Here is a 23175-nt window from a genome sequence, read left to right as displayed (position 1 = left end):
GAATTATCCTGAGTTTGAGGGGTTGGAACTGACGTATGGAGCAGTCGGTGGCGGTCCATCCGGGAAGACACTCGCATTGCCCGTCTCGGTGGTTGCAGGTGGCGTTGTTGGCGCAGTTGACGCACACTTCGGCACAACCTTTGCCATAGTAGCCAGACGGGCAAACTGGGAGAGATACATTTTTGGTTGAGCTGTTGAGCTTGAGGCCGCAAAGTGTTTCACACATGACACAAATTTGCCCTCACTATAGAATAGTTGACTTGGGGATGATGGATCGCGGCCAAAACAGTTCAGTTTATTTTAGGCAGGCAACCATGGCACGCTTCAGCAGCTTGAAAAAAAAGCAGCTGGACAATAAACTGGATTGGACTGCCAACACAGAAGCTGCTAAAAGCTCCTTCAAATGTTCTATGAGACTGTTGTGGCAAGCGCCCTCTTCTATGCGACAGCATGTTGGGGAGGCAGCGCCAAGAAGAAGGATGCCTCTCGTCTAAATAAACTAGTGAGGAAAGCGGGCTTTGTTGTGGGCACAGAGCTGGACAGCCTGACAACTGTAGCTGAGAGACGGGCACTGAAAAAGCTGCGGTCAATCATGGACAATTCACACATCCACTACACAGCATCATCTCCAAACGGAAGAGCAGCTTCAGCGACAGACTGCTCTCACAGTCTTGTTCCACAGACAGACTGAGGAGATCATTTCTTTCTCATGCCACGAGGCTCTTTAACTCCACCCAGGGGAGTAAAAGCCCACATTAAACCACACCCCCACATTGCATATTACCCTGTTTTATTACAGTGTATATTTTATGTAGCACTATTTTAATTCTCTATATCAACACGTTACATTGGGTATTTATGCATTCTATTTCTTTTACTTTTTTATTGTTTTATTTTCAGCACAAGGATACTGCTGGAAGTGTGAATTTCCCTACATGGATGAATAAAGTATCTATCTATCTATCTATCTATCTATCTATCTATCTATCTATCTATCTATCTATCTATCTATCTATCTATCTATCTATCTATCTATCTATCTATCTATCTATCTATCTATCTATCTATCTATCTATCTATCTATCTATCTATCTATCTATCTATCTATCTATCTATCTATCTATCTATCTATCTATCTATCTATCTATCTATCTATCTATCTATCTATCTATCTATCTATCTATCTATCTGTTTCATTGGACATAAAGCAATGACCCACCAAGATGACAGTCATCTCCGGTGTACCCCGGGAGACAGTCGCACTCCCCGGTCACGTGGTGGCAACGGTAGGACTGGCCGCAGGAAGGGCAGGACTGGCCGCACTGGTCGCCGTACGTCCCCGATCTGCATTCTGGGAAGGCGGACACCATTCAGCTTTGGGCAGGCGCCGCCCTGAAAGGTCCGACCCGGTCACTACTTACTGTTCTGACAGGTTACGCCCCAAAAACCCGGTCGGCATACGCACGCTCCCGTTTCCCGCAGGCAGGTGTCGCTGTTGGGACAGTGCTTGAAGCAGGTCTGGTTGCAATGGCGCCCCCACAGACCTTCCGAGCATGGCTCACTGCAACGCGGGCCTAGACGGGTCAATCAACAAGATAGCTTGATTGATTACCGTAATTTCTTTACTATAAGCCGCAACTTTTGTCACACAATTTCAACACTTCTGCCTTTGCAGAGATGCGGCCCCTGCTGTGATGTAAAACACAGTTTGGCTCTGGGGCCAGATTCAGACTACTGTTGTCATGTTGTCTGGATTAGCAAAAAAAAAATAATTCAATTTTTAGCTTCTTTTTACATTATTATGCTTTATCATTCAGCCTACATTAAAAACCTACATTGCATAATACAATCACGAATGACAAGGGAACTTATCTAAACGCAACACATTTTTTATATACCTGCCTACACTTCTGCTTCACGCGTTGACTACCGCTTATGGGCCCTTAAAAACGCCTACCGTTTAAAAAAAAAAAAAAAAAATCTATATATTTTTTCATTTAAACAACAACAAAAATCTTGATTTAAGATGAGTATCTTAGTCTACGCATGCCTTATTTTGAATCAAGAGAAAGTCTTTGTGCGGGGTTTTAATTAGATCAAAAGCCCTGCCGACCAGCCAACTGCGAAAGATAGCAAGAACGAGGGAGAGAAAGAGAACAAGTTTATATCCTGTATCATTTTGAATGAGTCAATGCATATTTTGGGAGGGATCGATTTGATCAAAGCCCTGCCGACTGTCCGACCTGCCGACTGAGAGGAAGCAAGAGAGAGAACAAAGAGTTTGGCAGATGCATCTCTTGACAAAGGCGCAGGACACAAACTCTTTTCAGCAAGATGCAGAGGAACGCATAGCAGGTGTCCGGTCACTGTACAGTATGAAATACGCTATGATATGAATTGGCCAATCGGCTTCATAGATCTCAAATAAAGAGGTGCTGGCTTATCAGCATGAATCTTGGCTGCCCATTCCCCCCCACTACCTCATCTTGCAAAGTCGAGCCGCCAAGAAGACCTTGTCTCAGCAAGAGTGATTTAGCTATAGTGGTGCAGAGCATTTTTTGTTGTTTGTTTTTTCAATTAAATTTTCTATTTTCCCGTAACACAGTAAACCAGCGATAACTAAAGCGCAGATAGCAAAGGGTATCTGTATCCAGAAAGTTTTGGCGAGTCAGGATAAATCAACCAATGGGCCAGAGAACTGTATTTTTGCATACACGCTAATGTAGGATTTTTTATAATAGCCACTGCTCGAGCACAAAATGTAAGAGTGAGACAGGTCGTGTCGAGGAAGACACAAGTAACGACCGCCAATAAACAACATAGAAGATCTTCGTATAAGCCCCGTTAGCGCTGTATGCTTGTGTTGCTGTGTCTCATCGACTTTTATGACCGTGTGTTTATTTAACTAGCCCTGTGATGCTGTCTCTCGGTGCCTTTTCTTCGTGTGTTTGTTATGAAAACTTTCTAAACCTTTTCTGTGTATCGTCTTTGTAAATATCTCCTGTTTCAACGTCGGGATTGCGGTTTATATTCAGGTGCGGCTTATGCAAGTACAAAATGTTTTTTACCTTAAAATCTCTTGGGTGTAGCTTATAGTCAGGTGCGGTTCATGGTCTGTAAATTAGTGTAATATAACCTTGTTATGTTTTTGGTTTGTCTTGTTTTTTGGTAACATCGAAAAGATCTTGACACTTTAACACAGCAAACGATGAAAAACAACAAGAACAGAAGGAATAAAAAATACACATATTCATCTATACTAATATTTAAAGGGACAGTATATATCATTTGACCTCTAGATGTCGCTGTATTGTGTGTTGCAACAAAAAAATGAGTGCTAAAAAGAACAAGAAGGAATACAAACTTCAGAGATCTAAAGTGACCAAAACGCAAATTTTACTTCTCATTTTTTTGCTTATCCTTTTTGTGATTTTTGGGATACTCAGCAAGATAATGGACAATTATGTTCGCTCCCTCTACGTGAAGCTCATGTTATGTAAAAAAAAATGCAAGTTTCTAAACCTATGAGTTTTTTTGTTTTTAACGGTACCTTTTATATAATAGTTTTTTTTTTCGCTTATTATTTAAATCAGTAATGTTTTTTTCCTTAACGATTTACAATTGTTGACCATTAGAAGGTGCTAAATGATACACACTTTGACTATATACTATTTAGTATGCGAAGAAGCTTATTTTTGCCACGTTTGCCATGGAACCCCAATTGGCCCCGCCCGTGTGGTGCTAGCTGCGGCTCGTTGACAGATTGGCTTCCCTTCTATTTAAACTCAGTGTTCTCACTCTCCGTTTGTCAGTCCGTCAACGAACCTCTGCACCTGCAAGAAGTGGGTTTAGACTCTGTCCGGTTTCCTGCTTGTGTTTTCTGTCCGGTATTGTTCCTGTCTATATTGTTCTGTTTAATATCCATCTCCAGTTTCGTTCGCGTCTAATTTGTCCTGTTTAATTTTGATAGCCAGTTTTGATATAAATCCTGTCTGTCCCGTCCTGTCCGGTATCTACCCTATCTGTCCGATATCTGCTTGTGTAATTGGTATCCTGTCATTCCGCCCAACGATCGCCGAATCACTGGCGTTTGGGTTAACGTACATGACTGCCCCATTTCCCGTAAAATAAAAGCTTGTGTTGGAAACGTCACGCATTTGGGTTCTCTTCCTGTTCCGGTTCTTGACAATTGTGGAGGTGGAGCATATTTAATTGTGTTGATTTGTGACTTTTTTCTTGGGGAAATTCTAAAATATCTTACCTGGTCATAGTTAATTTTTGTTTGCATTTTTTTTGATAAAGCTTTTGGGTGTCTTTTTTCTTTATTAGCATTCACCCATGTTAGTATATGCTTTCACTGAAGCATTTTACAAATAGGTAAGATATTTTGTAATTTTAAAAACTCCAAATAATATCATAAAATCAAATCTGATATTGTATCAAAGCATGTCTACAAGTACTCACCCGACCATCCTGGCAAGCATCGGCACTCGCCTGTGGTTGCCTGGCAACCGTCAGAATGGACGCAGTCGCATCTCTTCAGGCAGCCCGGCCCGAAAGAGCCCATCTGCCAAAAGCAAAACCAAATTCAGTCAGGGGGGTCTCTCCGGAATATAAACTGGACCAACGCCAGGCGAAACGTGAAAATCGTAGGGGGCTGTTGCCATGACAACTGCTAGAAATTGCTTTCAAGGAAATAATGGTAACATTTTTGTATAGTAGACAAAGCAATAGATATAAATGGATAAGAGTTACTCGGCCTTGGCAGGAGTATACATGGCCACGTGTTGCTAGGCAGAGCTTTTTGATCATTGTGAGTGTCGAGACTGGCTTATACTGATGTAATTGGTTTTATAATATATTAAGAAATAATAATATATATATTGTCAAACATGACCCCAAATTTGGCTGACCTGCACTGGCTCCCTGTCAGTTTAAGATGGGATACTAAGATTCGGTTGGTATTATGCAAAATTATGCATGGCCTTGCCCCATCATATCTTTCAGATTTAATGTCCTCCTATCGTCCTGCTCGAAAAATGGTCATCTACTAAGCATCCCAAGATCCAAGAAGAAATCTACAGGTTCAAAAGCGTTCTCCTTTCGCGCCACCAGTGCTGTGGAATGCTCTGCACTCTGAGATTTGATATACAATCTCAGGTTTAAACACATTTATATTGACCTCGGGAAGATGTCAACCGGATTTTCTGTTATTAGCTATATTTCATGTTGATGATGTCTGTGTATTGTCTGTTGATGCCCTAACAACATCCATTGCAGCCTGGCCATCCTGGAAGGGGGATGACCTCATGTGCAGTCCCTTCTTAAGGTTTCTTCATTTCCGCAAGCTGAGGTATTTGAGTATTTCCTTGCCCTCATGTAGGTTTTAGATCAGGGATGGTGTAAAATAGTCTGTAGTCTGTACAGCCTTTTGAATATTGTTGTAATTAAGCGCTATACAAATAAACATGACTTGACCTATATGAAGAAAATAATTTAGTGTTATTTGGTCTTTTTGTCCATGCATTTCTAAATAAGACTTCGACAGCCCACTAAACAGTTTGCTCAATAAGTCTAATTTGCTAAAATCTGATAATTGTGACATGTTGGGTGTAATTTGTTCCATTTTGGGGTTCTTTGCGCAAATATTGGTATCTTTACAAGTGCATTCTCCTGATTGTTAAAGATATAGGGGGGGAAATGCTCAATGGATTTAAATGTAATTATTGTCACAGCTAGGGGGAAAATGGCCAATTAATTCAAATGTATTTGAAAAGTGGCATTGTATCTTATCTTTTTTTTATCAATTTGAATCAAACTCTTCGTTATCCATATAGAGATATATAGAGATGGATTTATACATTTCTGGCAGAATTAGATTTTTCCATTTAATAAATAAATAAAGTGCTGTAAGAGCAACGTGATACATACATAATTACCTAACACATTTTTATGTTGGTTATTATCAATGTTTGTATTTTGGTGGGTAGAGATTCATAAGTTCTATTTTTGTCCTGTTTATTATTCTCTCCAATTTTCATTTCCATCTAGTTTGTCTTGTTTCTTTTCGACATCCTGTTTCATTATCTATCCTGTCGGTCCCGTCCTGTCCGGTATCGATCTCGTCGGCCTCTGGCTTCCTATCATTTCACGCCAGACTGCTGCTTAACGTGCATGATTCCCCATTTCCCGTAAAATAAAAGACTTGTTTGAGTAACGTCATGCGTTTGGGTCCTGATCCTGTTCTGGTTCATGACATTACGTAAAGTCGTTTTGGTTTTACTGGTCTTTTCATTTTTTAATCTGAATAAATTTGAGGAGTAGAAATGTTTTCTTGATTTGGGTCTTTGTGTGTGATTAAAGTGGGATAGTAGATCCTGAAGGGTTGTCTTTTTTTAACGTCTTAATTTCAAAATGTATTATCACAAAATGTAAAATCGCTAAAAGCTCACCGGGCAGGCCTGGTCACAGTGCACTCCTTGCCAGCCGGCCGTGCAGGTACACGATCCGTCCACTGGGTTACATTTTGCCCCGTTTGCGCACTGACACGTCTTGTTGCATCCACGGCTCCAAGTTCCCTCCGAGCACGGAATGGAGCACTCGGGCCCTCGCCAGCCTGAGGACATTGCAAAATACAAAATAAAACCGATGAGCTTTAAATTCTTAAGCCTTTTATTGTGAAGATCCTTTCACCTTCTTTGCAGAAACAGGTGCCGTCGACCGGCGAGCAGTCGACAAAGTTTTTGCAGGAGCATTCCAGGGAGCAATTTTTGCCGTATGTTCCGCTTTTGCACGGTTTCTCGCAGTGAACACCCTGGGAGTTAAATGAGAATCGGTTTGAACTAGGGATCGGGGAAGACCTCCACCAAGGCACAGATGTTTCGGGTTACAGACCCTAACCTGAAACATTCGACTTAACATCAATGTATCATGCCTCATCTTGTCACAATAGACCCCCTTTCCAGCCTACTTCAGTACCAGATCAACACAGGATGCATGCACAGTGTTAACCCAAAATAGCAGGAGTAGGAGAACGAGTTTGAATAGAGCAAGGGAAGATCTTTTTGTTGAGTTGCGTCCGAGTGTCACAAATTACAAAAAACATTCCCAGTTGTTGTGTGTACAGGTGCACAACTTGGAATATAAACACAGTTCATTTGAAATCCCAAATGGAAACAGTCATTTTTAAAAGCATCGTATTAGCCTGTGGCTGGAAACCATTAAAATAACTGACTGGACCGAGGACCTAATTCAGAATGTCAGCGTTTGCGGTGCCCATTTCATATCTTGTATTATCATGGTAATCTGATAGATTTACTTCGTAAGTATCGGGTAATTGTAAGTGTTAGCTACCAGTTCTTCCAAGTTTGCTACAACTAGTGGTAGCCACTATATCATTTTAAAGTTGGGTTGCATCATCTGAGGTGTCCTTAAAACGTTAAAAGTGAAATATTATCTCTATTAAATATGTGTTTACAACACCCAACTGATTCCAAAAAGCCATTATAGTTTTTTCCCACTGAGCCTATCTGCTTTTATCTTACTTTTATCAGAGCTGTCCAGAGTTGAACAAATTAGGGGGCTGGGGGAGTGCGGGAGAGTGACGTCATGCTTGTCCCTGCAGGTTTTATTCTTTTCTATTTGTCAGTGTAGCATGAAAATTGTGACAGTAGGAAAATGCCTACTTCTTATGGAGTCCCGATGCCAATCTAAATCTCCAAAAATATTTAAAAAATGTTTGTTCGAGCGGGTCTATAAAATGCACATACTTGCACATGCATCACGAATGAGCTGACCAAGGCTGCAATCATGACTTTGAGCCAGGAGGTGGCAGCAGAGAAAAAAAGGTTTCAAATTCTGTGCAGCTCCTTTAATATTAATTATTATTATAACTGTAATAATAAGCTTATTAACATTATCATTAATGTATACTTTGAATAACATATCTAATGATAATACATTATTACATTGTTAAAAAATAATAATCAATAATTGTCTTTATCATGATTACTATTATTGATCCCACCAACATTAGCAATGTATCATGCACTTAAGGTAGGTGCAAGCCAAGCAAAGTCACTTATTTTGTGTGTTTCATTTTGTGAATTAAGCAACTGTAAATATGAACTAGTAATCTGAGCCACTATTTTTGTCTGTTAAAGTTCCTGCATCAAAAGGTATTTTACTTGTTACTTATCCGACAGAGTCGTACAGTGAAGAAAATAAGTATTTGAACACCCTGCTATTTTGCTATTTCTCCCACTTAGAAATCATGGAGCGGTCTGAAATTTTCATTGTAGGTGCATGTTAACTGAAGAAGTGATAAACTAAAAAGAGAAATCCAGAAATCACCACAAACAATGACGTCTTAATGTACTACTACCTACAGTAACCATGAAAACAGTGGTCCCAGCTCTTTTCAGGTCATAGACCAACTTCTGTCGCTGTATTTCCGGGCTGATTCCTCATTTTTCTTAGAATCATTGAGACCCCACGAGGTGATATCTTGCATGGGGCTCCACTCCGAATGAGATTGACCGTCATGTTTAGCTTCTTCCGTTTTCTAATGAATGCTCCAACAGTGGACCTCTTTTCACCAAGCTGCTTAGCAATTGCTCCGTAGCCCTTTCCAGCCTTGTGGAGGTGTACAATTTTGTCTCTGGTGTCTTTGGACAGCTCTTTAGTCTTCGCCATGTTACAAGTTAAAGTCATACTGATTTTGTGGGGTGGGCAGGTGTCTTTATGCAGCTAATGAGCTCAAAGAGATACATCTGATTCAGGATAATACATGGAGTGCAGCTGGACTTCTAATGAGCAGACTAACAGGTCTGTCAGGGTCAGAATTCTAGATGGTACAAAGGTGTTCAAATACTTATTTGCAGCTGTATCACACAAATAAATGATTTCTGGATTTTTCTTTTTAGTTTATCTCTCTCACAGTGAACATACTCCTACAATGAACATTTCAGACCCCTCCATAATTTCTAAGTGGGAGAAATAGCCAAATAGCAGGATGTTCAAATACCTGTTTTCTTCACTGTTTATGAAGCAAAAAAGTCACACACCAAAGCTACACAAAGTGGCTTGCATAAATTAGCGCTGATCAAAAGAAAGAAGATTTTTTTCAGGTGACTTGGATTACTAAAACATAGTCCCAATCTTGCCGCTTGCACATACTCTTTGCTTCTTGCGATCTTACTATCCACAAACTAATTTCATTCTGTCAATCTGCTGGTATAAACTGACATGAATTCCGTCGTTCAGCCTCAACAATCCACGCGCAACCTTGCTACGTCACACTTCTTTACAAACACGGAAAATAATCTATATGTTGATGGCATAGACAGCAACACAATTATTCATAGTAAGAGCGGGAATCAGACCGTGTAACCAGGGGCGCACTGGCACAATCCCGTGGCAGCGTGGCACACGCCACCGTTGACGCACAAACATGGCTCCAGGCAGCCGTCGCCGTAGAAACCGTGGGCACAGGTTTCATTGCAGTGCAGCCCGGCCCAGCCCGCTTGGCACGTGCATTCGCCTTTCATTGGGTGGCAGCTGAACAATTAAAATGCAAATTAAGAATGTAATTAGTAACATCAGACAGGAAAGCGGATGCTGCTGTCAAAAGTATTTTGAAACAAGTGGAGATTTTTCCTCTTTCGTTTTTGGAGATTCAAAAGAAAATCTAATCTAACTTGGAAATAATGATAATCAATGTTTATGTTTTCAGGATTTGCATAAATCCAAAATCCATCTGTGTAATATTTAACTACTAAATGTCTCTTTAAATGAAAAACAGGTGCTAACAAGGAAGATTAAAAACTATGGAGATGCAAAGTGACTAAAAAATGCACTTTTCTTCAATTTTTTTTCAGCTCTCTTAAGGTTTTCGTTTTTTTGGGGTACCCTTTGCAACATCCATCCACCCATTAGCTGCACCGCTTAGCAGGGTGCTAGAGCCCATCCCAGTCATCTTCAGGCAGTGGGCAAGGGACACTCTGAACTGGTTGCCAGCCAGTCCGAGATTACGGCACCTGGTATTCTCAGGCGGTCTCCCATCCAAGTACTAACCAGGCCTGACCCTGCTTAGCTTTCGAGATGAGACTGTGCGTGTTAAGGGTAGTATGGCCATAAGCCCTTAGAAACAACTATTTCCCTATAGGTGATAGCCTGGGGGAGATCTAGCTTCTCTTACATATCCCTCCAATCCAAATTCGCAAATATCATAGTGTAATGATTACTGATGTGACTGTGCCTGCTCATTTGGCGCCAACCGCCGCGGGTTCTGATGGGCCCCCTGTCACTATTTTAACCCGGTCCTGTCTGTCCTCTGTAGTCAGTCCGTCTGCGAACCTCAGGTTATACTAGGCAAGCCTTTTTTGACCCTGACTCCCACCTGTTCCGTTTTTGCTCCCGTCTGTCTCCGGCTACGACCTGTTTTGCTCCTGACTATGTCTGTTCTCCCGTCCCGGTTTACGACCTCTTTCTGTCCCCGACTACGTCTACTCTCCTGTTCTGGCTTACGACTCGTTTCTGACCCCGACCACGCCTTGTTCTCCCAGTCCCGGCTACCGACTTGTTTTCTGGTCCCTGACACCGCTATCGCTCGCAACGGAAGATCCACTTCCGTGTTCGGATCCTAGTCCGAATCCGAGAGCGACTTGCTTCCTGTGTCCAGCGAACACCGGATCGTGGGCGCAGCCATTCCTCTTTCTTTCAATAAAACTTGTGGTAAACGTGGTAAACGTTTGTGGTAAACGTCACATAATTGGGTCCTGTTTCCGTTCTGGTCCTGACGCATAGTTGGCTCAACTAAGATTAGCATGGACTCTAAAATCTAGAAGCACTTCGCTGTTAGTTTTTTCTTAAAAACTCACGGTAAAATAATATCTATTGATTATTTTATATTGGATAAATTGAGGGGCAGCACAGCGGCGCATTGGTTAGCGTGTGTGCGGCGCAGTTTTGAGGTCATGGGTTCAAATCCAGCTACCAACCTTCCTGTGCGGAGTTTGCATGTTCTCCCCGTGCTTGCGGGTTTCCTCCAGGCACTCTGGTTTCCTCCCACATTCCAAAAACATGCATGTCAGGTTAACTGGCGAGCGAATTGTCTGTCCCTGTGTGCCCTGCGACTGGCTGGCAACCAGTTCAGAGTGTCCCCTGCCCACTGCCCGAAGATGGCTGGGATGGGCTCCAGCACACCCGCGACCCTACTGAGGATAAGCGGTGCAGATAATGGATGGATGGATACATTAAATTCTAGCTTCTCTTATATATCCCTTTACCTGGAAAGAACCCCAAACCATGCTGATTTTCACCAGGCAGTGAGTAATTTGTAAATATTTCCAGCAATGACTGCGACTGAAAACTAAAAACTGAGTTTCTATTCACCTGTTGGTGTGCTCATCCTGGCAGAGACAGGCGCGTTCGCAGTGCATGCCGTATTTTCCCTGCGGGCACATTCTGTCCTTGCAGCTTGGTCCGCTAAAGCCGGGCTCGCACAAGCAGCCGCCATCGATGTTGTAGCAGCGAGCTCCGTTGGCACAATCGCAAACGCCTTCGCAGTCCTGACCGTAAGATCCCACCGCGCACTCCTCGTTACACCTGAGAATTGTTTTTAAATTATTTCTACAAATTCAAACGAACTCAAAGACCATGAGAAAACGGGATTGGTGCACTTGGTTGGTTTACTAATGGGTCCATGCAAAAACTCACCTGGTGCCGGTGAAACCTTTAGTGCACCTGCACTGTCCCGTTTCCGGATTGCATTTGCCGCGATTATGGCAAACGCATTCTTCGGAGCAGTTGGGTCCGTATCGCCCCTCGGGGCAGCGTTCCGTGCAAACAGAACCCTGAAAGGTAGCACCGGGACATTGAAGGACCCAAAAAAAGGCATGCATTTTGTCACTACCGTTCTGAGCCATGAGGCAATAGAATGCCGTGGCTCTCTCTGCATCTGCAGACACTCATACAGTAACGCTACATACTTCTGCTTTGGAATAAAATAATCAAGGGATAGATAATCCCTCAATATAAAAAAGTCTATGCAATGACAGTGTCTGAAAGTCATGACAAAAAGTTACCGGACACCAGGGCAAAAGTTGCCTGCCCGGCCATAAAGTTGCCTGCCCCATTTTTCACAACTTGAAACACAAAGACGACTAATCGTAAAAAGTATTAAGTATTGATAACTAGAATATATAACAGAACAACACTTTAAAATCAAGTTTATTCTAAATCTACTTATAACATTCATTACATGGATATGACATAGCTGTTTTCCATCTGCCATCAGTATGTACCTGACTCATCTTCATTCATGCAATGTTTGCGTTGCAGCGTCTGCTACGAGCCACGTGAACTCCTCTTTCCACGATGCTTTGAATGTATGTTTACGTTTTGTAGCGTCATCAATTTTGTTAGCTTCTTTTGAATCTCTCTTCTGGGGCTGAGGTTTTGGCTTGATTCCTAACCACTTATCCATTTTACTTGTGTTCTCTGACTGTCAAGTTATTCGACGCAGGCTTCTCATTGGCTGCAAAGGAGGCAAATTGCCAAACAAACCGAAATTCCAAAATTTCCAAACCGAACGAAGTTTTCTAAATCAGACTAAAGCTAACATTTGATTTGAAAAAAATAAAAAACAAAATAATAAAAACGAAAGATTTTTTCGGGTTTTTTTCTTTCCTGAAAAAGTTGTCGGCTACCCGGGCAGAGACGTTTTGTAAGTTGTACGCCCCACGTAAAAGATGCACGCCCCAGGGGTCCGGGCAGACGTTATTTCAGACACTGGCAAAAGTGAGTAAAAATCACTAGATAGATTGACTTGTTATTGTTAACTTGTTGTTATGTGAATTTCCCTGCGGGGATGAATAAAGTATCTATCTGTCTGTCTGTCTGTCTGTCTGTCTGTCTGTCTGTCCGTCCGTCCGTCCGTCCGTCCGTCCGTCCGTCCGTCCGTCCGTCCGTCCGTCCGTCCGTCCGTCCGTCCGTCCGTCCGTCCGTCCGTCCGTCTGTCTGTCTATCTATCTATCTATCTATCTATCTAGCTAGCTATCTATCTAGCTATCTATCTAGCTGGATAATACCACCACTAATTCTATTGTTTGGGGCTGAGTTGTGGGCCAATTCAGAATCCCTAGTCTCACTATTGCCCTCTGCCATGAAGCAAGGGAATGGCGTGCCTCTCTTTGCATCTGTAGACACTCAGCACAGTAACACAATGCATACTGAGCCTTTGGAATAAAGTAATAGATAGATTATTAAAAAAAATCCATGCAATGAGAAAAAAAATTCAGAATGCTTGGTCTCACTATTGTCCTTTGCCATGAGGCAAGAGAATGGTGTGCCTCACTTTGCATTTGCGCAAAGTCATCACTGTAATATGGGCGGTAGTAGCTCAGGAGGTAGAGCGCTCGTCTTGAGATCAAGGGATCCCAGTTCGAATCCCGGCTCGTCCGTGTTACATGTCGAAGTGTCCTTGGGTAAGACACTGAACCCCTAATACCTCCAATAAGCAGGTGCTAACCTACATGGCTGCAAGGCCGCTATTGGGAAATGTGGAGCACATTGTAAGTTATTGACTTGAAAAGCGCTATATACATGCAGATCATTTCATTTCATAATATGTTACATACTAATTGCATTAGTATTACACATTCTGGGATTTCGAATGAAAATTTTAAAATTTGTGAAATGGAAAAGAACTTTAACACTGAATAAATATCCCCCTTTCATATATTTTAGAGGTTATGTTTCCATAATGACAGATGAGGCACATCTTCCCCTGCCTCCCCTGACTGCGGGTCCCTGCATTTTGTTCAGTGTCATATTTTTGTTTCACATACCGTCCATCCAGGTGGGCAGGCACAGATCCCTTTGCCCCGACATATTCCTCCATTTTGACACGGGCACCGAGCAGGACACTTCCTGGAGCAAGTCTTTTCACAGCTAAAATTGAAAAAAACAAAACATATCATCAGCAGTGATATATATATTTTTTGCCAGTGAAAATTCAAGCTCATCACTTTGTGAATGCACATGAAAACTGTCCACATATGGTATCAACCCAGGCTTAAGTTAGCATGATACAAATATATCATATTATACCTACTTACTCCACTTACTGTATTTGACACAATACAAAGGAAGAAAATACAGAAATGTTGCTCCAATACACATGTGTCAAACTAATAGCCCAGCATCTAAAAATTAAAGGTTAATGGAGTGGTTTGAAAAAAAAAAAAAAAGGCATTTCCCACAAGGCCTGTCGACTACAATATTAATGGCTAAGTGCCACTACATGATAATATTCCCATATCAATACCAAGGGGAAGAAATGCAAAATTGATGATTTTAAAAAGAGTATCAGGTTGAATAGGCCCAAAAAAATAAAATACAACATAGTGCTTAGAAAAAAACTGGCTAAGTTATAATAACAATAATGCAGTAAACAATAGTGCAATAAAGATAATGGCAATTACATTTAGCGGCTGGCTGCTAAAAAAACCCCCCCAAAAAACAATATAATTCGCAAGGCATACACATACATATATATTTTTTTAAGTTTCCCGCAATAGTATATATTTTTTCCACAGTTTCATTTGACGACAAAAGAAGAAATAAACCCAAAAGTGTTGCAATATAACAAGATAATTGTTTATAAAATTCGTGTAGTGACGTCTTTTCATTGCAACATTAATGTTTGGGACTTGAATAAATAATACATTTCAACATTATTGAGTAGTTTTATTTATTGACATGACATTTATTTATATTTTGTCACAATTATAAGTTACATCTGGCCCTTTAAGAACAGCCTTTGTGGAAAATGAGTTTGACTCCCCTGTTCTAATCGGACAAATTTGTATTATTTTACTAAAAACCAACGATACAAGATTTATAAATTACTAGAAAAACTGGTTATACTATAAGTAAATCATTAGAAAAAAATAGGTTAAGATAAAAATACAATGATAAGAAATAAAAAGAAAAGAAAAATGATTATTAAAATAAACTGTAAATCTTACGGCATAAATTAGGTAAAATCTAGCAAAATAGTAAAGAATCGTGAAACTCATTCGTTAAATTTTCTGCCAATTTGATATTTTTATCATATGTCTTATGGAATTATGGGAAGAACACAATATCTCTTTATATATAAACAATTAAAAAACAGGCTAGTTGATTTATTTTATGCTTGGTAATTTGTTCCCAGAAGTAGAATAGAATAGAATAGAATAGAATATACCTTTATTGTTATTGTTACAAAATGGGTTAACATATTGTGACAACGAAATTGGGCATGTGTAACAGAGTTGAAATTTGATTGTTTTGAATGTTTTTTTTTTAATTCTCACAAAATCTGTGTTTTTGTTGTATTACTGTTAATATTCCGGTACCTCATTCAGTTGTTAAGTCATGGGTGTCTGCGACTGTCTTTTTCGTTTGGCACTTTATGGGCTGGGCTTCAGCGCTTGCCGTAGCTTAAGTGAATTTGTAAGCGCTGAAGGTAAGATGTGCCCAATATCAGTTGGATAAAAAATGCATATTTTGCTAGACATATGAGCTGCTTTCGCAAATTATTTTTGTATATAAAGATATATAAGTTGTGCTAAATGGTGTATATTTAAAAAAGCACTAAATAAGAAGTAAAGCAATACAGCTTGAAACGATGATGCAACGTGTTTTGATGCAAACACGCCACGAGGTGCAGCCTGTGAGTGATGACCGTTTTTTTGTATCTTTAATATTTTAGATAATTGCAGTCGTGAACAGATGCCCCTGATTTTTGTATTGTTTTGTTTACTGAATGCAGGTACGTGGGAAAGTTATGTTCATTGTTATTATGGAAGTTTCATTATTAATGTGCTCGCATGTTGTCTGCTTGCCGTAGCTGAAGTGAATTTGTAAGCGCTGAAGATAATTGCAGTCGTGAACAAATGCCCCTGATTTTTATATTGTTTTGTTTACTGAATGCAGGCAATAAACCCAGAGACTGTGAAACCTTGTGTCGTGCATGAAAGAGGGTCGCTACACATGACACTACAGGTTCACACATTCACAGTGAGGTAAAAAGCCAAGAAGATAAAGGAACAGAGAAGATAAGCTTACTCACAAGGTGCCAGTGAATCCGTCTCGACAAGTGCACTCTCCGCTGCCTTTGTTGCAGAATCCACCGGCCCCGCATTTGCACCTTTGCAGGCAACCTTTCCCGAAAGTTCCGGCGGGACAGGTTTCCTCGCAGTGGCGTCCGATGAAACCCGGCGGGCACTGGCAAGTCCCCTTCACCGGGTCACATTGCGCCCCATTTTCGCATTTGCACTGCTGGCCGCAGCCCGGACCCCAGCGTTTGTCCTCGCAAGCTGAGGGGGGACAAATAAGGCAGATTATTTGAGGTTAAAACGTAAAAGTTAGCATGAATTACTTCTAAAACAAACGTCAAAGCAGAGAAATGATCAATTACTAGGATAAAAACAAAAGAAGTCTTGGTTTATTATCACACAATTGGGATTTCATACAGTTTAATTTATTTGTTTATATTTGACTTAACGAGTGATCCAGCGTTAAGCTTATAAAGTTCCCATTTTAGGGCGTCCCACATGGATTCCAACTGGGCCCTCTACTTTTGCATTACCCAAGTAGGGTGAGGTTTGTGTCTAGTGAAGCACAGTCAGATTTACAAATAAACCAACCTAAATTATATCCATCATTTGATTTGCAGGGTAAGAAAGAAATACACAACCTGTACCATAGAGAAAATGTCATATTATCTTACATTAAATTATAAATGAAGTCTATTCATGCTCTTTTTGGAAAAAAAAGCATCAATAGATCCATTATGTCTGGCGTGGAAAGACAGGAAGCCAGAGGCCGACGATATCGATACCAATTGCCCGAGCAGATATCGGACGGATGGGGTCGATACCGGACAGGACGGGACAGACAGGATTGATATCAAAGCAGGATATCGAAATTAAACAGGACAAACTAGACGGGAACACAACTGGAAACCGAAATTGAACAGGACAGAATTAACAGGAACAATACCGGACAGGAAATACCAACAGGAAACAGGACCGTCTTGCGGGGCAGAGGTTCGTTGACGGACTGACAAAGGGAGAGTGAGAGCACTGAGCTTAAATAGAAGGGAAGCCAATCTGTCAACGAGCCGCAGCTGGTGCCACACGGGCAGGGCCGATTGGGCGCCATGGCAACCGTGACAACAAGAAAAGAAAATATCAGTTGACTTGACCACCTGTTAGCTTGCTAATAATATCCCTAGTTCAATTGTTTGTGAATGAGGTGTGCGCCAAATCAAAATCCTTGGTCTCACTATTGCCCTCTGCCACGAGGCAAGAGAATTGCATGCCTCACGCTGCATATGCAGACGCTCAGTAGAGAACATCTTATTAATCCTTTGATTGGTAGAGCAAGACAGCAATATATGAACCATAGGATAGGAAAAAAAGTTTCATTTTACATTTTACCTTATAAATGAAGTCCATGCAGTTTGTTGAAAGCTTGCTAATAATATCGCTAATTCTATTGTTTGGTGATGAAGTGTACGCCAAATCAGAATCCCAAGTCTCACAATTGCCCTTTGCTATGAGGCAAGAGAATTGTGTGCCTCACTCAGCACGGAACTACGTTACACACTAATTGTATAATTGTCAGGATCAGAACGGAAACAGGACCCAATTGCATAACGTTTACCACAAGTTTTATTGAAGGAAAGAGGAAGGGCTGCGCCCACGATCCGGTGATCGCTGGACGCGGGAAGCAAGTCGCTTTCCGAACACGGAAGTGGATCTTCCGTAGCGAGTGATAGCGGTGTCAGGGACGGGAAAATTGCTCGGTAGCCGGGACTGGGAGAGCAAGGTGTGGTCGGGATCAAAACAGGTCATAGCCCGAGACAAATGGGAGCAAAAACGGGACAGGTGGGAGTCGAAAAAGACTTGCCTTGTATACACAGAGGTTCGCAGACTGACTGACCACAGGGGTTTGACAGGACTGGGTTTAAGTAGGGACAGGGAGCCAATCAGAGCCCGCAGCGGTTGGCGCCAAATGAGCGGGCACAGGTGATTCACATCCGTAATCATGACAATAATATATTATTCAGAATATAATGTGAAAATTCTGTGATTTTGAAAAAGTGAAGGATTTTACATTTTATACGATTAAATACATGTTACATTTATCGAGAGCGAAGAAGATTTTCACTGAGTGAGCTACAGGTCATGGAGTTACAAATGCGAATGTTTTGTTTAGTTCTGTTGATAACAGGACTCTGGCGGGGAAGGCCAGACGCACGAAGACAGACATCGCGACGCCCGTCTCCGAGACGGTGGGGCCACGTGGGGGCTTTTCTCTAGTCCGCCCATGGGAGGAGCCGACGTGCCAGCTTGTGGGAAAAGGCGTGGGCCAGGAGAACTTCAGAAGATCGGAGAAGATCGAGGGAGAACGAGAGAGAGGCTGGACGAAGACTAATACGATGGAGTTCACTTAGTTAAATACTTTAAGAAATTAAATCTGCCCCCGTGTGGAAATGCCGGTCTCTTGTCCGTCTTTTCATGTGGGTTCAAATCCAGCTCCAGACTTCCTGTGCGGAGTTTGTATGTTCTCCCCGTGCTTGCGTAGGTGTGAATGAGCGAGTGAGTTGTCTGTCCCAGTGTGCCCTGCGATTGGCTGGCAACCAGTTCAGGGTGTCCCCCTGCCCAATGATTGCTGGGATGGGCTCCAGCACCCCCGCGACCCTACTGAGGATAAGTGGTGTAGTTAATGAGATGAGATGAGATGAGACATCCATTATGACAGGTGAGGCAAAGCCTCCGCTGACTGTACATCACTGGCATCACCTCTTCCATTGAGGTGGGACTAGAGAATTTTGAGAATTCCGTTTTTTTATCAAGACAAGCTGCAATATGCTCACATTTGGAACAGGTGGGAATCATTTCAATAATTCTCCCGAGCATTTTTCAACCTTTCTGATTGAAAACGACTGGCCCAATTAGAATTAAAGTCGAGAAATTTGCAGGTTGCCACTGAACGTATAGTGGGTTGATTGTAATAGGAAAGTTATTTTTAAAAGCCTCCCCGGACTCTGGCACTTGATCCATTTTCCAACTGTTTAGCAAAAGAGTCACCTTCCCGTCAGACCAACCCGTTTACATAACTTACGGTAATGCCGTCTATTAAGCGCCGTGTGGTAAAGCTCAATAATGATGTCATCACAATGAAACGGTTAAAGGACAGTCCAAAAAACAGCAGCCGCATATAAATGAAGAACAGAACACTCGTGCACACACTGTGGTTTTGCAGCCCTGTCTCCAGAAATCCTCCAGAGCACAGGTGCCAAACTCACGGCCCGCGGGCCATATCCGGCCCGGCGCTAAATTATATCTGGCCCGTGAAATCTCATCTCATCTCATTAGCTGCACCGCTTATCCTCAATAGGGTCGCGGGGGTGCTGGAGCCCATCCCAGCAATCATCGGGCAGTGGGCAGGGGACACCCTGAACTGGTTGCCAGCCAATCGCAGGGCACACGGGGACAGACAACTCATATATATCTACAATAATGGCCCGGGTCTATGAAACGCTGATAACTTCCAAACCATACTCGGATGCTAAAAACCACAACGGCCGAGAAAATTATGTTTACTGACATTGCCGGTAAACCCGTGTGTCTTATTTGTGGAGCTTTTGTGGCCGTAATTAAGGAATTTAATGTGAAACGGCACTACAAGACAAAACTTCAGAGAAAGCTGAAAAACTTGAATCCAGAGAAAAGATACAGAAAGTTGAAAGGTTAAAGAAGAATATGAAGATGTTTTTCACCAAAGCCAATTCCCAAAGTGAAAAGCACAAATTTTATTTATATTTCTGTTTTTTCATATTTTGAATTTGTATAATTTTGACAGGAACAGGGTTGGGTAAGGTTACTTTAACTTGATTACTTTCAATTACTTTTGGATTACTCCAATACCAAATATGCTAATAAAAGACAAAAGAAACTTAATATGAATAATATGACTAAATTTTGTGCAGGCTTGGGGAGTAATGGAATACATGGAACGGCAAAAATGATGTTTGGATTTATTTTCATTTTGTTTCTGTCGCATTTTATGTTAGTTTTGCTGGAGATCAAAGAGATCAAAGCCAGGAGAGAAAGCTTACCACGTGTTGTGAGTCATCATTTTATTCATATTTAGTTTATTTTGTCTTTTATGAGCATATTTGCTATTGGAGTAATCCAAAAGTCATTGAAAGTAATCCAGTTAAAGTAACCCTACCCAACCCTGGACAGGAAATATTTTTTACGGAGAGCAACGATTTTTAATTCATTTAATTTTTAAGATTGTTAATTCTGGAATAATATTCCTGACTGTTTTAAATTTTAAATTTTTTATGTAATTTTTTTAGTGTATTCAATAAATATTTAGGGCAGCACGGCGGCGCAGTGGTTAGCGCTTGTGCGGCACAGTTCATGTCATGGGAACCTGTCGTGGGTTCAAATCCAGCTCCAGACTTCCTGTGCGGAGTTTGTATGTTCTCCCCGTGCTTGCGTGGGTTTCCTCCGGGCACTCCGGTTTCCTCCCGCGTTCCAAAAACATGCATTTCAGGTGAATTGGCCGGTCCAAATTGTCCCTAGGTGTGAATGAGCGAATGAGTTGTCTGTCCCTGTGTGCCCTGCGATTGGCTGGCAACCAGTTGAGGGTGTCCCCTGCCCACTGCCCGGAGATGGCTGGGATGGGCTCCAGCCCCCCCGCGACCCTAATGAGGATAAGCGGTACGGCTGATGAGATGAGATGAATAAATATTTATCCTATTCGGCCCACGACCAAAGGTGTGGTTTGGGGCGGCAGTAGCTCAGGCGGTAGAGCGCTCGTCTTGGGATCAAGGGATCCCGGTTCGAATCCCGGCTCGTCCGTGTTACATGTCGAAGTGTCCTTGGGTAAGACATTGAACCCCTAACACCACCAACAAGCAGGTTAGCGCCTTACATGGCTGCAAGGCCGCTATTGGGAAATGTGGAGCACATTGTTAAGCGCTTTGGGAAGTCATTGACTTGAAAAGCGCTATATACATGCAGATCATTTCATTTCATTGAGTTCTGGCCCTACAATTGAGTTTGACACCCCTGATCCAGAGTGTCATTTTACCACCCTGGAGATTAAGGTAATCAGAGATTTGCATAACACTAACTTTGTTTTATCTGGCGAAGGACTTTCACACGGTTTGAATTTCTGACAGCTATTTGTCGTCCAATGAGGTCACAGATGGATGAACGTCAGTCACAAGAAAAACTCCACCCCTGATTTCTTGTTGACCTCCGCCGATGCTATTTTCGAAGAGCTTTGTAATCTTGTTCGAGGCCCGCATTTTTTCTGAGGAGGGGGTTGTTGTTCTAAGACTTTAGCTCTAAGAATAGTTGCTACGAGATCCAAATTTGGTTCGGAGCAAACCCGTTGCTGGTGTTTATGTGGCCGACGTTACTGTATTGCTTCTTCTGTCTAAAACCAATAGGCTGGGAGATGAAGTGGAGTGGGGGATTGGCTCAGCTCTGTCATGTTGAGTAATGAGGAATTCAGCTGGTGAAGACCGTAGTGTTTATACAGACCTTCCCATGCAGATTTACTGAAGTGACTCAGTGGAAAAAGCCCCAAAAATTAAAGATGGTATTCCTGCAGTGTCTCATCCAAACTTGTTAAAAAATACTGATGAATAAAACTAATTCCCAGCTCTGTAAAGTCCTATAAATAAAAAAAAGTCGACACCAACAACGCAAAGCACGAGAGCAGATGGTAAAATGAGTGGTTTTTCTATCCAGCATCTCAAAGGAGTCGGTATTAGGTACCAGATTAAAGCAGCAGCACAAGGGCCGTGCAGGAAACCAGTAATTTCAAATACTTACTTTAGGTATGTATTGAATTCCTACACGAAAATGCTCAGAACTCAAAACAGACCTACTATAGTATACCATCTTTACCGTTTGAGATTGATTGAAAATGTTAATATGGTCCCCAAAATGTACAGTGCATCCAGAAAGTATTCACAGCGCTTCACTTTTTCCACATTTTGTTATGTTACAGCCTCATTCCAAATTGTATTAATTTAATCTCTTATCTCAAAATTCTACACAAAATACTCCATTATGACAATGTGAAAACGTTTTTTTTTAACTTTTTTTGAATTTATCAAAAATAGAAAACTATGAAATCACATTTACATAAGTATTCACAGCCTTTGCCATGAAGCTCAAAATTGAACTCAGGTGCGTCTTTTTTCCACTGATCATCCTTGAGATCTTTCTACAACTTAATTGGAGTCTACCTGCAGTAAATTCAGTTGATTGGACATGATTTGGAAAGGCACACACCTGTCTATATAAGGTCCCACAGTTGAGTGTGCATGTCAGAGCACAAACACCAAGCATGAAGTCAAAAGAACTGTCTGTAGACCTGTGAGACAGGATTGTCTTGAGGCACAAATCTGGGGAAGGATACAGAAAAAATTCTGCTGCTTTGAAGGTCCCAATGAGCACAGTGGCCTCCATTATTCGTAAATGGAAGACATTTGGAACCACCAGGACTCTTCCTAGAGCTGGCCGGCCTTCTAAACTGAGCGATCGGGGAAGAAGGGCCTTAGTCAGGGAGGTGACCAAGAACCCGATGGTCACTCTGTCAGGGCTCCAGCGTTCCTCTGTGGAGAGAGGAGAGCCTTCCAGAAGGACAACCATCTCTGCAGCAATCCACCAATCAGGCCTGTATGGTAGAGTGGCCAGACGAAAGCCACTCCTTAGTAAAAGGAACATGGAAGCCCGTCTGGAATTTGCCAAAAAGCACCTGAATGAGCAAAGGCTGTGAATACTTATTTAAATGTGATTTCTTAGTTTTCTATTTTTAATAAATTCAAAAAAAGTAAAAAAAAAAAAACTTTTTCACATTGTCATAATGGAGTATTTTGTGTAGGATTTTGAGATAAGAGATTAAATTAATACAATTTGGAATGAGGCTGTAACATTACCAAATGTGGAAAAAGTTCAACGCTGTGAATACTTTCCGGATGCACTGTATCTATAAAGAAAAAAAAACACTGTTTGATAGCATACTTAAGATTAGTTTGATTTATACAGACACTCCCCTACATAGGACCATCCGACTTACGAAAAA

General features: G+C 41.6%; 1 protein-coding gene and 1 pseudogene across 1 annotated transcript in view; both read right to left on the bottom strand.

Moving 5' to 3' along the window:
- The window catches only part of pear1 (platelet endothelial aggregation receptor 1), a 99008-nt gene that overhangs the window by 10440 nt on the left and 65393 nt on the right, over positions 1-23175 (bottom strand). The window contains exons 6-16 of the mRNA XM_088328115.1: positions 16121-16367; positions 13851-13953; positions 11719-11855; positions 11395-11607; positions 9384-9558; positions 6694-6814; positions 6453-6616; positions 4465-4567; positions 1422-1574; positions 1220-1351; positions 34-165 (exon numbers count right to left, since the gene is read on the bottom strand). Coding sequence (XP_088184241.1) covers positions 34-165; positions 1220-1351; positions 1422-1574; positions 4465-4567; positions 6453-6616; positions 6694-6814; positions 9384-9558; positions 11395-11607; positions 11719-11855; positions 13851-13953; positions 16121-16367 — 1680 coding nt within the window. The remainder of the gene's footprint in view (positions 1-33; positions 166-1219; positions 1352-1421; positions 1575-4464; positions 4568-6452; positions 6617-6693; positions 6815-9383; positions 9559-11394; positions 11608-11718; positions 11856-13850; positions 13954-16120; positions 16368-23175) is intronic.
- On the bottom strand, positions 10026-10139 carry LOC148372814 (5S ribosomal RNA; annotated as a pseudogene).

This window comes from Urocampus carinirostris, chromosome 2 (genome assembly GCF_059441175.1).
Source record: "Urocampus carinirostris isolate Australia breed hairy pipefish chromosome 2, RoL_Ucar_1.0, whole genome shotgun sequence".
NCBI classification, from domain to species: domain Eukaryota; kingdom Metazoa; phylum Chordata; class Actinopteri; order Syngnathiformes; family Syngnathidae; genus Urocampus; species Urocampus carinirostris.
The sequence above is the reverse complement of the archived record's forward strand: the minus strand, read 5'-3'. Positions and strand labels throughout refer to the sequence as shown.